General features: G+C 41.1%; 1 protein-coding gene across 1 annotated transcript; it reads right to left on the bottom strand.

Annotated features, from left to right (window-relative positions):
- Positions 1-9102: 9102 nt before the first annotated feature.
- On the bottom strand, positions 9103-13486 carry LOC131613900 (uncharacterized). Its single transcript, XM_058885537.1, has 6 exons — positions 13453-13486; positions 10732-10856; positions 10483-10659; positions 10242-10311; positions 9931-10163; positions 9103-9348 (listed from the first exon to the last, which is right to left on the bottom strand). Exons 1-6 carry the CDS (start codon positions 13484-13486, stop codon positions 9103-9105), a joined length of 885 nt encoding a protein of 294 aa, XP_058741520.1.
- Between the last annotated feature and the right edge of the window lie 1826 nt (positions 13487-15312).

Below are 15312 nucleotides of genomic sequence, written 5' to 3'. Positions count from 1 at the left end.
GAAAATAATGCATCAACGACAGGGACTAATCCAGTTTCAATATCGACTACCGCGCCCTCATCTTCGAATGCTGGCGGAATGCAATTTGCCTCGACAAATGCTGGAAATCAGTTATTTACCCTAGGATCATCCGCGTTCGAATGGAGAACAAATAGTCAATACGGCATGCCAAATCCATATATGACAGGTACACGGGGGGTAGGACCCACATATACTACGAATCCGACACTGTTTTCGCCAAATGCTGGTTCGGTAGGTCGAAGCGCGCAAAATACTGGTTTCTCTGCCCAAATACCCAATTTTACCACAAGCAACAAGCACCATTCCGACAAGAGATGGACGCAAGTAATCACGACATGTTAGGAACTCTGGCCCGGGAATTATCGTCAATCTTGCATCCACTAGCAATTAATATCTCTAATGCTAGTAGAGAGAATGTGGAAACTTTTCAAAAAATATCCTCCCAAATGAATCGAATGGCAGATTTCATGGGTGTTCCACAACCCAAACGGAGAAATAACTAATCCTCCTATCGAGAAGGAGAACCCGTTCTAGAACGTATCCAAAATGCGGTGCCTCTGCCTGGTGCAACCACTGCTGGCGTGACTCCTCCATCTGGTACAACCACTGCTGGCATAATTCCTCCACAAAGAACAACAACGGTCGAAAGGAATCAGATAATAGATTTAGAGGCTACGAACCGAAGAACTATCCCTGTTCAGCAAGAGTGTGATGAGGAAAGACCCAGATTAAGGATAGTAGGTAGGGACGGACACCCAGACGAAGTAGTTCAGAGAGTCAGGAGAGAAAACCTAGCCACTGAGAATAACCTAACTGCCATGATAGAGAGAGTTATGGCTAATAATGGCCTCAGTACTGGACTTCGACGTCCAAATTATACATCTCCCATAGCGGATTATATCATGCAAACAGAATTGCCAAGAGGCGCTCAAGTGCCAAAATTTACTAAGTTTTCAGGGGACACTAATGAATCAACGGTGGAACATATCGCCAGGTATCTGACAGAAGCTGGAGATTTAGCAGGAAATGAGGATTTAAGGATTAAATACTTCCCTAGTTCGCTGATAAAAAATGCGTTCGTCTGGTTCACTACCTTACCTCCAAATTCCATAGATGCATGGGCCCACTTGGAGAGATTATTCCATGAACAATTTTACATGGGTCAAACCAAGATAAGTTTGAAAGAATTGGCTAGCATCAAAAGAAAATTCACGGAGTCTATTGACGATTACTTAAACAGGTTCCGTTTGCTGAAATCAAGATGCTTCACGACTGTCCCAGAACACGAATTAGTTGAAATGGCTGCAGGTGGCCTAGATTATTCAATTCGAAAGAAATTGGATACTCAATACCTGAGAGATATGGCCCAATTGGCAGATAGGGTTCGACAAGTCGAACGATTAAAAGCAGAAAAGGCCACAGCAAGTAAGAGTTATAAGAAGGAAAGAGTAGCATACGTCGAAGCAGACGAAGTTGATGGCGAACCTTTCGAAGACTCATACGACATGGAAGAGGTCGAAATATATCTTGCTGAGTTAAAGGAAGCGCCACCCTATGCTTGCAAATTACTCACCCCTTCTAATGGAAGAAATCCAGTAGATAGTGATAAAAGTGATAGATTTCCCAAGAAAACTTATACGTTTGATGTCACTAAGTGTGACGAAATATTTGATTTACTAGTAAAAGATGGCCAAATGATAGTGCCTGCTAATTCTAAAATTCCTCCGTTAGAACAACGGAAGAAGAGAGGTTTTTGTAAATATCATGGTTTCCTAGGCCACAAAACCTCACAATGTTTTCTTTTCAGGGATCTAATCCAGAATGCTATCAAGGATGGACGTTTGAAATTCGCTGACAAAAGCAAGAACCCTATGAAGGTTGACGCCGATCCTCTGAACGTGGCTGACAGTAACTTGTGTGAACCATTTGATGTTAACATGGTGGAAGTATCTGAAATTCATGCTGCTGAATCAAAGGTAACTTCAGATGGAAAGCAGGCTACTGAAAGCCTAAATGACAATCCGATCCTCAATACTGATGTTGAAGGAGCCATCGATGCTGAAATGACTGAAAATCCGAAAGGAAAAACAAGTGAGGCCACTGAAGATCTCACAACAAAGCTTCAGCAGATACAAATTTCTGAAGTTCCTCCGGCGGTTGTTAACATGGTCAATGCTAGACGTCCCTTATCTGAAATCGAAGAACTAGAAAAATGGTTGATGTGGGAGAAAGCAAACATTGAGATTCCGCCAAGGGGAAACAGTTTGAAAGATTATCTTTGGAATTGTCATATAAAGAATGGTGGAAAAGGGTGATGTGCCCAAGATGTTCAATTATGACAAATCGGAGGGTCCAGGCCAATTTCGAGAGGGCTTTGCGAGAAAGATTAGAGCAACCTTGGAGAGGAGGAAACATGCTGTTGAAAGTGTACCCAAGGTCTGAAGAAAGCTTGGTTGGTTTCTTGGTCAGGTGTCACAACGACAATTCTGAAGTTGCACGGTGCCCTAGATGTGGTGCAGTCTATGACGAACTGCTAGCAGGATCATTCGAAAGGGTGTATCTTTATATGGGTCGGGAGACCCAGGGACTGCGTCCTAACTTTTTTGGTTTCGATGACCGAACTCCATCGAGAAGGCCTGGAAGCCCACACCCTAGAGCTCGAAGGGTCACATTCAAGGTTCCTGCAGACATACCCAGGGATAGATGGATGCAAGCTGGTGCCAGAACCAACAAATGGGGAAGTTGGGACCAAGGAGGAAGAACTGCAATGGCATATAAAAAGCAATTCCAGACTTCCAATTGAGAGATGTACAGGTTGGAAAACTACAAAGGGAAAAATCCTATGTCTAGATCCCAATGGAGAAGGCATCAGAGGATGAAGAAAGCCCAAAGGGAGTTCAAACCAAGGGAGGCTGGAGAGACAAGTAGCAATCAAATCCCAATGCAGGGGGCAAAGACAAGCAAACCTCCGTTGGAGTGCAAGTTGTTCGATTCTGAAAACGAGAAAGAAGAGGAGAGGATGCATTCCATCCTTTGGAAAGAGGATGATAGAATGACAAATGATTTTGACTCTGATGGAGTATCATCTATAAACCTCAACTGCAATGTTGTATCTGTACTCCCTCACGAGTTTAATCAAGAAACTGAAGTTGAAGATTGTGAGGAGGCTGACGTCGAAGAGATGGCAAAACACAAACCTGTGTGTTACTATGTGCTGAACAACGGTGCAGTTGAGGAGCAGAATGCCTTCTTCGAAAGGCCTGATGAAGGTATGCGAAACCATTTGAAGCCACTCTACATAAGGGCTAAGATTGAAAATGTTGGAATTAATAAAGTCCTGGTAGATGGAGGGGCAGCAGTGAACCTAATGCCCCAATACATGCTGAAAAGAATTGGTATGTTTGATACTGATATAAGGCCACATAACATAGTTTTGTCTAACTATGAAGGCAAAATAGGGCAAACCTTGGGAGTTGTCCAAGTAAATCTCACGGTGGGTTCAGTCATAAGGCCAACTATGTTTATGGTCATACCGGCGAAAGCAAATTATAATCTCTTGCTCGGAAGGGAATGGATCCATGGGGTTGCTGATGTGCCTTCGACAATGCATCAAAGGTTAACCATTTGGATAGAAGATGGTATAGTAGAGAATATTGAGGGAGACCAAAGTTACTACATGGCTGAAGTTAACCAGGTTAATAAGACTAACTTCGATAGGAACTTGGCAAACATAGGACCTTGCCATGCTGCGGAAGATATATACACCCCAAACAAGAATGCATTGTATTACTTGTCTTTGCACACAAATGGTTTCCAATGGAACAGGGAAATAATGGATGGTCCAGAAGATACCGCATCAATGGAGCATTATCCGACAATACGGCCAACAGGCTGGCATGACGAAGTTGATGATGTCTGAGTCATCATTTTTCGAAAAGATTTCGGCTTATGTAGTCGAGAATAAAAGAAAGACGGCTCTCGAAGCCGAATTATCAAACATGTTGGTTAATGAAGGTCTAAAAAAGGAAGAAACGCCAGATTTGGGGATATATATGATCCCTCAACTACCTGAAGATCCAGTTCGAGTCGAAGAGATTTTAGGAGAAGAGATAAGTCAAAGATTGGATGCAATCTACGACGAAGAGCCTTTGGGTTTCGAGAAAGACCCAATGGGAGCAAATATCAAAATGTTAGCCCAAGATCCACTCGAAGAAGTAAATCTCGGAGATGGAGATCAGAAGAGGGTAACATACATCAGTGCGAAACTAGCGCCAACGCTGAAGTCAAAAGTGGTCGCGTTGTTGAAGGAGAACAAAGATTGCTTTGCATGGGATTACAGTGAAATGCCCTGTTTAGGGCGTGATTTGGTTGAATTAAAGCTACCCATAAAGGAATGGAAAAGGCCCATCAAGCAAACTCCTAGAAGGTTCGCACCAGAAATTCATTCGAAGATCAAAGCAGAGGTCGAAAGACTCCTACGATGTAAGTTCATCAGAACCACAAGGTATGTCGAATGGATTGCTAATATTGTACCAGTTATTAAAAAGAATGGTTCATTAAGAGTATGCATAAATTTTCGTGATCTGAATGCAGCAACTCCTAAGGACGAATATCCCATGCCTGTGGCAGAAATGTTAGTAGATTCAGCCGCAGGCTTCGAATATCTAAGTATGTTGGATGGGTACTCTGGTTATAATCAGATTTTCATTGCAGAAGAAGATGTATCTAAAACAGCTTTTTGTTGCCCAGGGGCAATAGGCATCTATGAGTGGGTTGTAATTCCTTTCGGTTTAAAGAATGTCGGGGCAACCTATCAGAGAGCAATGAATTCTATATTTCATGATTTTATAGAAACATTCATGCAAGTATACATAGATGACATCGTTGTGAAGTCTGTCTCAGATTACGATCATCTCGATCATCTAAGCCAATCATTCGAGAGAATGAGAAAACATGGCTTAAAGATGAATCCCCTTAAATGTGCTTTCTTTGTGCAGGCTGGAGATTTCCTGGGTTTCGTAGTCCATAAAAAAGGAATAGAAATTAACCAGAATAAAACGAAGGCTATCATGGAAACTAAGGCTCCATCCACGAAGAAAGAATTGCATTCCTTGCTGGGGAAGATAAACTTCTTAAGAAGGTTCATCTCTAATTTGAGTGGACGCACGCAAGCTTTCTCCCCTCTACTTCGTCTCAGAGAAGGAAAATTCGAATGGCGTGCTGAACATCAAGAGGCTTTTGATAAAATCAAGCAATACTTGATCCATCCACCAATCTTGTCTCCCCCAAATGGGAAGAAGCACATGCGCCTGTATATTTCAGCTTCAGATAATACAATAGGCAGTATGTTAGCACAAGAAGATGAAAATGGCATCGAAAGAGCCATTTATTATTTAAGTAGAGTACTCAATGATGCAGAGACTAGGTATAGCGCAATAGAAAAACCCTGCCTTTGTTTATATTTCTCTTGTATCAAACTTAAGTATTATATAAATCCAGTTGATGTTTATGTTTCGTCTCATTGTGATGTTATCAAACATATGCTATCAAAGCCAATATTGCATAGTCGAATTGGCAAATGGGCTTTAGCCCTTACTGAGTACTCACTGATATTTCAGCCTCTTAAGTCAATGAAAGGTCAGATCGTATCAGATTTCATTGTTGACCATGCAGTGGTTGAGAACCCTCAACAATATGTAGATTTGAAGCCTTGGAAGCTATACTTCGATGGTTCGACTCATAGAGAGGGAACTGGTGTTGGAATATTGATAATTTCTCCTGATGGAATTCCAACAAAGCTCAAGTACAAGATTGAAGGTCCTCTATGCTCCAACATCGAAGCTGAATATGAAGCACTGATTGCTGGACTTGAAGCTTTGTTAGAATTGGGGGCAACCAGAGTCAAAATTAAAGGAGACTCCGAACTAGTGATTAAGCAACTAACAAAGGAGTACAAATGCATCAAAGAAAACTTGATCATGTACTTTGTCATAGCAAATAGGCTGCTTAAAAAATTTGAATATGTGGAGTTAAATCACGTTTCGAGGACCAAGAATCAAGAAGCAAATGATTTGGCACAGTTGGCCTCAGGATACAAGGTATCGAAAGAAAAATTAGAAGAACTGATCGAAGTAAGAGGAAAAGCAATGGCTACCAAACTTTCCCCAAGTGACCTAGAGAATTCACAGTTAGGCTTTGCCAGCAAAGAAGAATTCGAAGTGTTAAATATAGACTCCTTAGCAGACATTGATTGGAGGAGTCCAATTGTGAACTATCTAAAAGATCCTTCGACAGACACGGATAGAAAGGTGAAGTATAGAGCCTTGTCATATTTCCTGATGGGGAACGAATTGTTCAAGAAAACTCCTGAAGGGGTCTTGTTAAAATGCTTGGGTGAAGCAGAAGCATATTTGGCTCTCTCAAATGTACACAGTGGAGCATGTGGGGCACATCAAGCAGGGCACAAAATGAAATGGCTTTTGTTTAGATATGGAATGTATTGGCCTTCTATGTTAAAAGACTGCATAGAATTCGCAAAAGGGTGTCAGGAATGCCAAGAGCATGCAGGTATTCAACACGCTCCAGCAAATGAGTTAAGTCCAATAATAAAACCATGGCCTTTCAGGGGTTGGGCACTAGACTTAATTGGAGAAATTCACCCTAAATCCTCTAAGGGTCAAAGATACATACTAGTAGGAATAGACTACTTCACAAAATGGGTCGAAGCGATACCACTGGCGAATGAAGACCAAGAGGCTGTGATTGAGTTTATTCAAAAACACATCATATACAGATTTGGAATCCCAGAAAGTATAACCACAGATCAAGGATCAGTGTTCACTGGGCGGAAAATGCAAGACTTCGCCAAAGAAATGGGTTTCAAATTGTTCACTTCTACACCTTACTATGCTCAGGCAAATGGACAAGTCGAAGCAGCAAACAAGATAATAATAAATAGTCTCATAAAGAAACATGTGGGAAAAAAGCCCAAAAGTTGGCACAAAACGTTAGACCAAGCACTTTGGGCTTGTCGAACATCTCCAAAAGAAGCTACAAACACTACGCCTTTCCAATTGACATTTGGGCATGACGCAGTACTCCCAGTTGAGATATATTTGCAGTCAGTTCGGATACAAAGACGAGCAGAGATCCCTCCTAACATGTATTGGGAGTTGATGATGAACGAATTAGTAGACCTGGACGAAGATAGACTTCGAGCATTGGAGATGATAAAAAGACAAAAAGAAAGAGTGTCTAGAGCATACAACAAAAAGGTGAAAGGTAAAACTTTTATCAATAATGACTTAGTTTGGAAGGTTATATTACCTATAGATCGAAAGAATCAAGCACTTGGTAAATGGTCTCCACACTGGGAGGGACCCTTTCGAATTTTGAAATTATTCTCGAATAACGCTTACGAGATAGAAGAGTTAGCAGAAGATCGCATGATTTTAAGAGTAAACGGGAAATATCTGAAGAGATACAAACCAAGCATGCATGAAGTAAAGATTGCAAAAACGTAGATATTGAAGTATACTACGTGAGCCAAAATGGTTGAACCAACACCAAAATGGCTTTGTGTCCAAACAAACATGTATGACAAAATAAAAAGAAGAAGACGAAGAAATTCCAAAACATCTTCCATTAATATTAAGAGAATACATTCATGACAGGAGGTTTGGTTTCCAAAACATGGAAGGTTACAAAAACTAAAGCAAATAAAAAACCTAAACTAAACCACCTCCTTGTTGATTCTTTGGTCTAAGCCTTCTAGAGGCAACAGGGGCAAACTCTCTGCCTCGAACATGTTCATGGATCCGGAGTTGCGCATCCTTCTCACTATTCCCTTTTTAAGGAATATGTAAGACAAGAGCCTTCCATATGGAAGACAGGTTACAACCCCTTGACGGGCAGCAGCCATGGAAACGGCTTCGACAAGCCCTTTGAAAATCATTAAGGGGAAGTTGATTTTCTTCCCACGAAGGGCATAGAGGATAAATTCCAAGTCCTCCACCATGATGTTGTTTTGGTCATGGTTTCGTGGTTGAAAGTTACCCACGAGCAGTTGATGCCAAACCCTGATGACTTTGGCGTTGTAAGGATCGTTGTCCATGAGAGTCCTCAACAGAAGATGAGTCATCAAGTTGAAGCTGTTGTCATCAAAGGTTTCACCAGAGTTGTTACATCTCATCAAGTTAGAGATGGTAGAAGGAGTGATTCTGATTTGGGCACGTCGAACCTCAGAGACTATAGTAGTTCTGCCCTCTAGATCTATGCGTAGAGACGCAAACATCTAGAAATCTGCTAGCATGTTGGGATAAACAGGTCCCTCCAGGATTTCATAATAGAAATCGAGTTCTTGATTGGCAAAGAGAGCACTGATGCTTATGAAGTTTTCATCAAACTCTCTTCAGAGAGTTTGAAATCCTTTTTTATGCAAGCTCTGATGTTATTGTAGGTAAGAGGTTGCGCCATGTGAAGAAGGAGAGGTTGAAAAGGTTTTTCTTTTTAGACTCTGTGTTTTTGAGAAAACGGAGGAAGAGAAACAAAGTTTTGAGCAAAAGGTTTCAAGCAAGTGTGAAGGAAGAAGTGTGATGTTAATCCTTTATATAGACCTGGGGCAATAGAGGAACGGTTTAATTTTTAATGATTGATTAGACTGCGTTTGGTATTCCAAAAAGGAGTTATGGCTTCCGTCGTTTCCCGCCCTGGGAAGTTGAGATGTAATCATGAGAAACTGGTGCACGCACGTCTTAAAAGAGACGTTTTGAAGAAAGTGATGTCATCACTTAATGATGGTTACGGCTAAGGGAGTGGAAACGTCAAGTCTAGACTGAAAGGAGTGCGAAGGATAGTCAGGTCATGTGCTTACATTTATTAAGATTATTGTGACAATTAAATATATTTTGGCAAGATTTGAAGAATTGCTAGAGTGTTACTCATGATCATTGCAAAATGGAATAGAGTGTGTAAACTGGCAAACAAAAGGTGCACATATATATATATATATGTTCCTGGTGGAATTCGATTACAAGACAAATCAATGCGCATTACAAAAAGGTATTACAAGGTTCGAAATGACTAATTAAAATCTCTAGGAAGAGTATCTTTTATCTTCGAATACTGAACCTCCCAAGAAGACATGCGAAGTTCAATCAAGGCCCGTTGTTTCTTCAGTTCTTCAATTTCGGGTACTAGTTTTTGTGCAGCTTCGAAATGCTGGATTCCTAGACGCGCAATTTCAGTTAATTCCTGCTCACTGGACCGTTGAATTGTTGCCTTACGAGATTCATCCTCTTCTATCTTTTCTTCAAGCTTAACAATTTCCTGCTTCCAAGATTAGATATTCCGCTCACATTCATCACACTCTTTCTGTTTCTCTGAGCGTTTAAGATTGAGAGCATCACCTTTCTTCGCCGCATCAGTAGCGGCTTTCCAAGATGAACTATGAGAAGCCACCTTCGAAGTAAGTTGTTCATCAACATTGCGACATCGAAGAATGTTTGATTGAAGCTGTTTGATCAAAGAACCCAGCAAAACGATCACCTCTGAGACTTCTTTTGAAACCAGAAGTAGATCAACCCTTTTCAGAAGTTGATTCAAGCTATGACTTTTGGTAGGATCCTTGCTGAGAATTTCGACGAGGTTGGTTTCGAATAACTTTTCCTTTATCTGATGAAGAAGGTCAGAAATATCCCCTTTATCACCAGATTATGGCTGAACAGTTGGAGAAGTTTCGAGCTCAGAAGGCGAAATATTATCCGTATCCATCATAGCCTTGAGGAAGCTGAGAGGATCAGTTTGTTTAAGCTGCTCCAATTCTGAAGGAGTGGGCTTGGCTGGGGAAGGCGTCGAAATAGTTTCAGGAGAAACTATGGTCCCAGAAGGTGTAGTTTCATGGGGAACTACTGTGGCTAGCTTGGAGGTTTCTTCCATAACATCTTGTTTAGATAAAGTGTCCTTACTACCAGTTGGATGACCAGCTGCATTGTTGCTACCTGAACATTGTTGATTTGCTTTTTCACTCTTGTGGGTAGGAGGAGAATCATCAGTTGAATGGCTTTCTTCGACTGCTGTACTAGGGATGATAGTCGCAAGAGGCTGAGCATCTTCGACCACTGGTGAAAGCACATGAGATTTACCTGCATGAAGTAATTAGAACATTTTATGGTAGGAAAGTTGCAAGAAATCTCTTTGCAGTAAAAAGAATATGCATTTACCTTGGAGGTTATCAAGATCCATACTGAGAGTAAAGGCTTTGAGGTCAGAAGTGTCTGTGCCAACATCATCCTACAATCATAAGGTAAAACGTTAACTTAATTATTTTAAGTTAAAATTTATAAAGATGATTAGGTTGGGAAATCCAAATACATTGGTTAGAATGTTATCTGGGCTCGAGTTATGGCTCTCAACAACGAAAACGTTACTACCACCTTTTAAAGGTGATTCTTCAGAAGATACCTTTTCACCCGGTGAAGTAAGTTTCGAGGACCCAGATCCCTTTTCTTTTCCTGAAGGAGTGACGGCCTTCTGCCTTTTCTTTTGGGTTTGTCTGGTTCGAGGTGGAGATTTGTCATCATCATCTGAAACGACTACTTGAGAAGCTTTTCGTTTCGAATGTGGCGGAGGCTTCGAGCTCTGAAAATGTAAATTGGGTGAAGTGAGTACGATTCATGAGACATACAAATAAAATATAAAGTATGTGTATACCGTGGGTTTCTTGTCAGTAGTGATAGAGTCACTCCCACTGGGCTTGTTGCTCTGCGAAATTTCTGAAGCTTTCTGCACAGGGATTTGTTTGATCTTTTTCTTTCGAGCAACAGCTATAGTTGAAACTGGAATTAGTATTTCAGCGAGAAAGAAACGTTAGTCGAAAATTTGTCTAAACCCAAACCTTCAGGTATTGGAGTCAAGACACGAACATGTTCAAGATCTATATGGAGATGTCCTTTGAAAGTATCCAGGGTATGCTTAGTCGGGACCACTCATTCAGCGCGTTTAATAGTGCTTTCCTGAAGAATTTTAAAAGCGTTCCCACACACGAACAAGTCTGGGAAAGGAGGGCTTAAAGCCACACCAAAATCAGCGCTTCGCAGTGGAGGGAATTTTGGAGGATTAAGTTTGAAAGCCACTTCATAACGCAGTTCTGGTCGAACAGACGAAGGCAGTTTCAACTTATCCAGTTTAGCAGAAAACTTTTCGCGCAAAATGACTACAGCTTCACGAACGGTCCGACTAAGATCATCAGGCCTGTAAATGGTTTCAAAGAATTTTTGAAAGGCTTGTATTTCTTTAATATGAGTCGAAGTACTTTTTTGAAATTTTTCCTGCACATCAGCAAAAGCTTCAGTTAGTTCGCGAATAAGACTCTCAGCGTCGAAGATTTGCCTGGTGTAATAGTCCGTCCACCATTGTTGGAAATCTGGAGTGGAGTAAAAGGCGGGTTCGAAAGGAATCAGTGAAAGATTGGCCACTGATCAGAAAAATAGCAAGTGTACTATTTTTACCGAAGTAGTAATAATGGGTTTTACCCCAAGTATCGATCACGAGGATTGCGTAGGAAATACAAGTGATTGGACTCAGTCAATTAAACAAAAGTTCATAAGAGTGTTGTTTCAAATAAGTAACAAAAGAGATTAAACTACTAAGAAATAAAGGAAATTAAAACTGAACTTTTGAATATGAGAAAATAATGCTAAGGTAGGGTGTGTGATTCTCTCTCTAATTCCTCTGGATGAAGATCTCGTTAACCCGTTCATATGGTTCAATTATTCATTCTCAAGTATGATTATCCTAAGTCCTTAGTGAAAATCTTATTTGATTTAAATTCCGATTACTTAAGTCCTTAGAGAAATCAGACAAAACCAAATCATTAATTTATCAAGAATTTCTGAATAACCAGATTATATCCCTAGTCCTAGGTGATGGTCATAAGGTTCAATTGTATACAAACCCTAACAATTGTAGTTCTACGAATTGTTAACCACAGAACAATCCTTATTGGTCCGATAAAGAAAGCATTATAAACATTATACAATTGAATTGAACAATACAAACTTTAAATTAACGAAATACCAAATCCAGAGTTATTACAGATCGAATCAGGGACACCCCCCTAGCATTGGGGGGTTTAGCCTATCATAGTATTCAAAAAGCACAAATGAAAAAGTTTAGACATTACAATCAATTGGGAGAACTAGGATCTTCAATGGTGTCCACCGTTGAATCTTTTCGCTTTCCAAAATCTCGCTTCCGTCTCTTTTCTTCTCTACAATTCTCTATTACGATCTATCCAAAAGTGTCTTCTCTTTTGCCCTAGGGTTGTTCTTATCACTCACTTCCATTCAGGTTGCAACTGAAGTACCAAAAATACCCTTACTGGTCCCCTTCAAGTGAGGAAAGTCAAGAAAATAAAATCAGCACGCCTCAACAACACGGGCCGTGTTGCTGCACACGGGCGCCCGTGTTGTTCCTCTGCTCCTGGGCCAAAAAAATCACTTTCCACGCATCTTTCCACACGGACCGTGTGCCTGAACACGAGTGCCCGTGTGAAACCTCTGCCTCGCCTTCAAAATTGCTTTTCCAGCCACTTTTTGACACGGACCGTGTGCATGCACACGGGTGCCCGTGTTGACCTAAGACTTGGCTTTTTCGGCTTCTTTTTCCGCTTGTGCGCGCCATAAGTTTCTATCTCTCCCGTGCATCAACCTGGCCAAAAACAAACTAACAACCAGCGCATAAAACGACACTTTTGTAATACTCAAAACACATTAAAATGCAACAAAGTCACACAACCGAAAAACAAGAAACTTACTTTAAAAACATATGCCAATGCCACTTAGTATTACCAAGATTACGAATTTTGGTCGGAAAAAGGTGCAGAAACTTACTAGAAATGGTGACCGATCACAACCCCACACTTATCTCATTGCTTGTCCTCATGTGATGTATCGAGGCAAAACAGAGGTCACCGACGAGATTCTTTTCTCCACAACACAATCAGGTTTTTCGCAAAGTTCCTTCACTTAGCAATCGAGTTTCTGGTTTCCTTCTTCAAACTATCAACTGCGTTATCACTTTCGAGCACTTTTTCACCTGCAAGCTTTTCACAATCTCACAAAATCTCTCCGGGTTAAAGTGTCTACACTCACAGTACCAAGGCATGCATATTACTTTTAACTTTGAATATATTCTCTAATCACTACACACACACATTACACACACTTCATGAGGTCTTAGGGTTGTATCGTGGCTTGGGTTTGGTGGGGTAAACAAGGAATGGGATAAAAAATGGTTTTGGTGCTCGGCATTTATATTGGATTCACTTCTCTACTCATAATGATTTGAATCGTAAAAATGGGGTTTGGACCTTATATGGTCTTTCACAAAAGTGGGCAAGGGCTAAGATTTTTCTTGTTTTGATTTTCAAACCTTCTTTTTGGGTTTTCACAAGTTCCACATTCATCTTTTCTCTTTTTTTTTCTTTTCTTTTAAGATAATTTTTTTCCTTGCCCTTTTTCAATGGTTTACAACCCCACACTTAGATTCTTTAGTGTCCTTCAAGAGATTAACATTAATGCCGAGCGATAACATGAACAGTGAGAATGCAGGTGGTAAAAAGAATAACAACAATGAACAAAACACACATTACGGCTCAAAAGGGGTGACGATGGATATCATGCATACAGGATGGCTAGAAAGGCTCGGAGTTACGAAAAAAAAACTTGCCTCAGTGTGCGCTTTCGTAGTGTGCTTGTGTTATGAGAACATACGCAAAATCAAAGTGAATAGTGCCATGCCTGACTGGACTCTCATGTGGAGTTATGAATTTGGCTCTAAAATCTCACCGGGTCAGTTAAGCTTGCATGCTTCAAGGTGCTCTTGGTGTCCTGCAGTTTCCTTTCATCTAAAGTACACCATACTCCTCTCTTGGTTCAGTGTCGACTTTTTGCGTCCTACCTTCTTCCCTTTGATTGTGTCAGCTTCCGTGGTGCCTGCGGAGATCAAGTGTGGAATGTGTTGTTCAACCACTAACTATTAGTTCGCTCCCTTCTGACTTGTATCCATCATCTGGTAACACCATGACGGCACTGCACCATACAAACTTGAAAGAAACACACTTAAAAATAAAAGTAAGAGAAATAAACATAATCAAATCAAACAAACTAAACTATGAATTCAAAACGGAAAGCAAAGCAATAAAATAACAAAAGAACCTCCCCCACACCTGAACGAAATATTGTCCTCAATGTTTTAATTCCAGTGTGTCGGAGATTACCTGGCTTACTGAAACGGTGGTGGAGGAGGAGGATCCTGAGGAAATTGCAACATAAGGCGTCGCATCATCTCTTGGACATCATCCACCACAGCTCCCTGTCGGAACAACTCAACACCTTGTCGTGTTTGCTCGGTACGGAGAGCGCCAATCTCCGTTTGTACCCACCCCCATTGATCCGGAGTCATGGAGGATGACCCAGCAGTGTGTTGGAAGAACTGCTGAGGAGGCGGGACAGGGTGATCTTGGGTTGGAATGTCATCCTCCATGTCGTCACCTACAAAATTATGATCATGTGGAGGGCTTTCACCCATATATTCACCTGTAGCTACATACAACTAGTTAGCACGATTTGCAATAGAAATACTATCGGGTGCAGGTAGTGCCATAATATGTTGCCCATGAACAGTTAGGGAGAAGTACCCGGGCTTTACCACAATCATCCTTTGATTGACAAGAGTTTGCAAGTCAATTTTCTTACCCGGTATCGAGGGTTCCTCAATCAATAACTGGTTATAATTCAAGTGCTCAGCCAATTGAGAGATCATCCAACCAACTGAGATCTCTCCAGTAGAAGCATTTCCAACTTGCTTTAGGTGGTTAGCAGCAAAGGCCGCGATATTCACTCAACTTACCTCAATCATGTTATGTAACAGAAACAGTTCTCTCCTCGCACAGACCCCTGTACTATCTCCCCTCCCAAATAAGGTAAAAGCCAAATCCTTCTAAGCATATCTGAAACAAGGGTTATGAATCCCCGAGGCCTTAGCCTTGCTTGGATTGTACCCAGCTGAACCTGTGGTGGCTTCCCAGAATTCACAAGCAGGAAAAGTTTCGGGTGGGGCTCCCGGTCCAGCGGACGGTAATTTAAGGGCCGCCCCAACCTCTTCCACAGATAAAGTATGCTTATTTCCAAACATATAAAATTCCAGATCACCAAAATACTCCAATTCGGAGCCATTCCATTTGTGTCTCAATTTAAATTCTACAGTGCTCAGAAATTCAAGAGTTAGGCC

Source organism: Vicia villosa, linkage group LG6 (genome assembly GCF_029867415.1).
Source record: "Vicia villosa cultivar HV-30 ecotype Madison, WI linkage group LG6, Vvil1.0, whole genome shotgun sequence".
NCBI lineage: Eukaryota > Viridiplantae > Streptophyta > Magnoliopsida > Fabales > Fabaceae > Vicia > Vicia villosa.
Note: the sequence above shows the minus strand (reverse complement) of the source record. Positions and strands in the feature narration are given on the sequence as shown.

What these genes read in the sequence shown, in the direction of transcription:
- LOC131613900 (XM_058885537.1), bottom strand. Translation starts at nt 13,486, where the DNA reads ATGAATGTGGAACTTGTGAAAACCCAAAAAGAAG. An exon ending in TTACTTCACCGGGTGAAAAG is followed by an intron (nt 10,312 to 10,482) that starts GTATCTTCTGAA and finishes TTATGATTGTAG; the next exon opens with GATGATGTTGGCACAGACAC. An exon ending in AAACCTCCAAGCTAGCCACA is followed by an intron (nt 9,349 to 9,930) that starts GTAGTTCCCCAT and finishes TCTTGGAAGCAG; the next exon opens with GAAATTGTTAAGCTTGAAGA.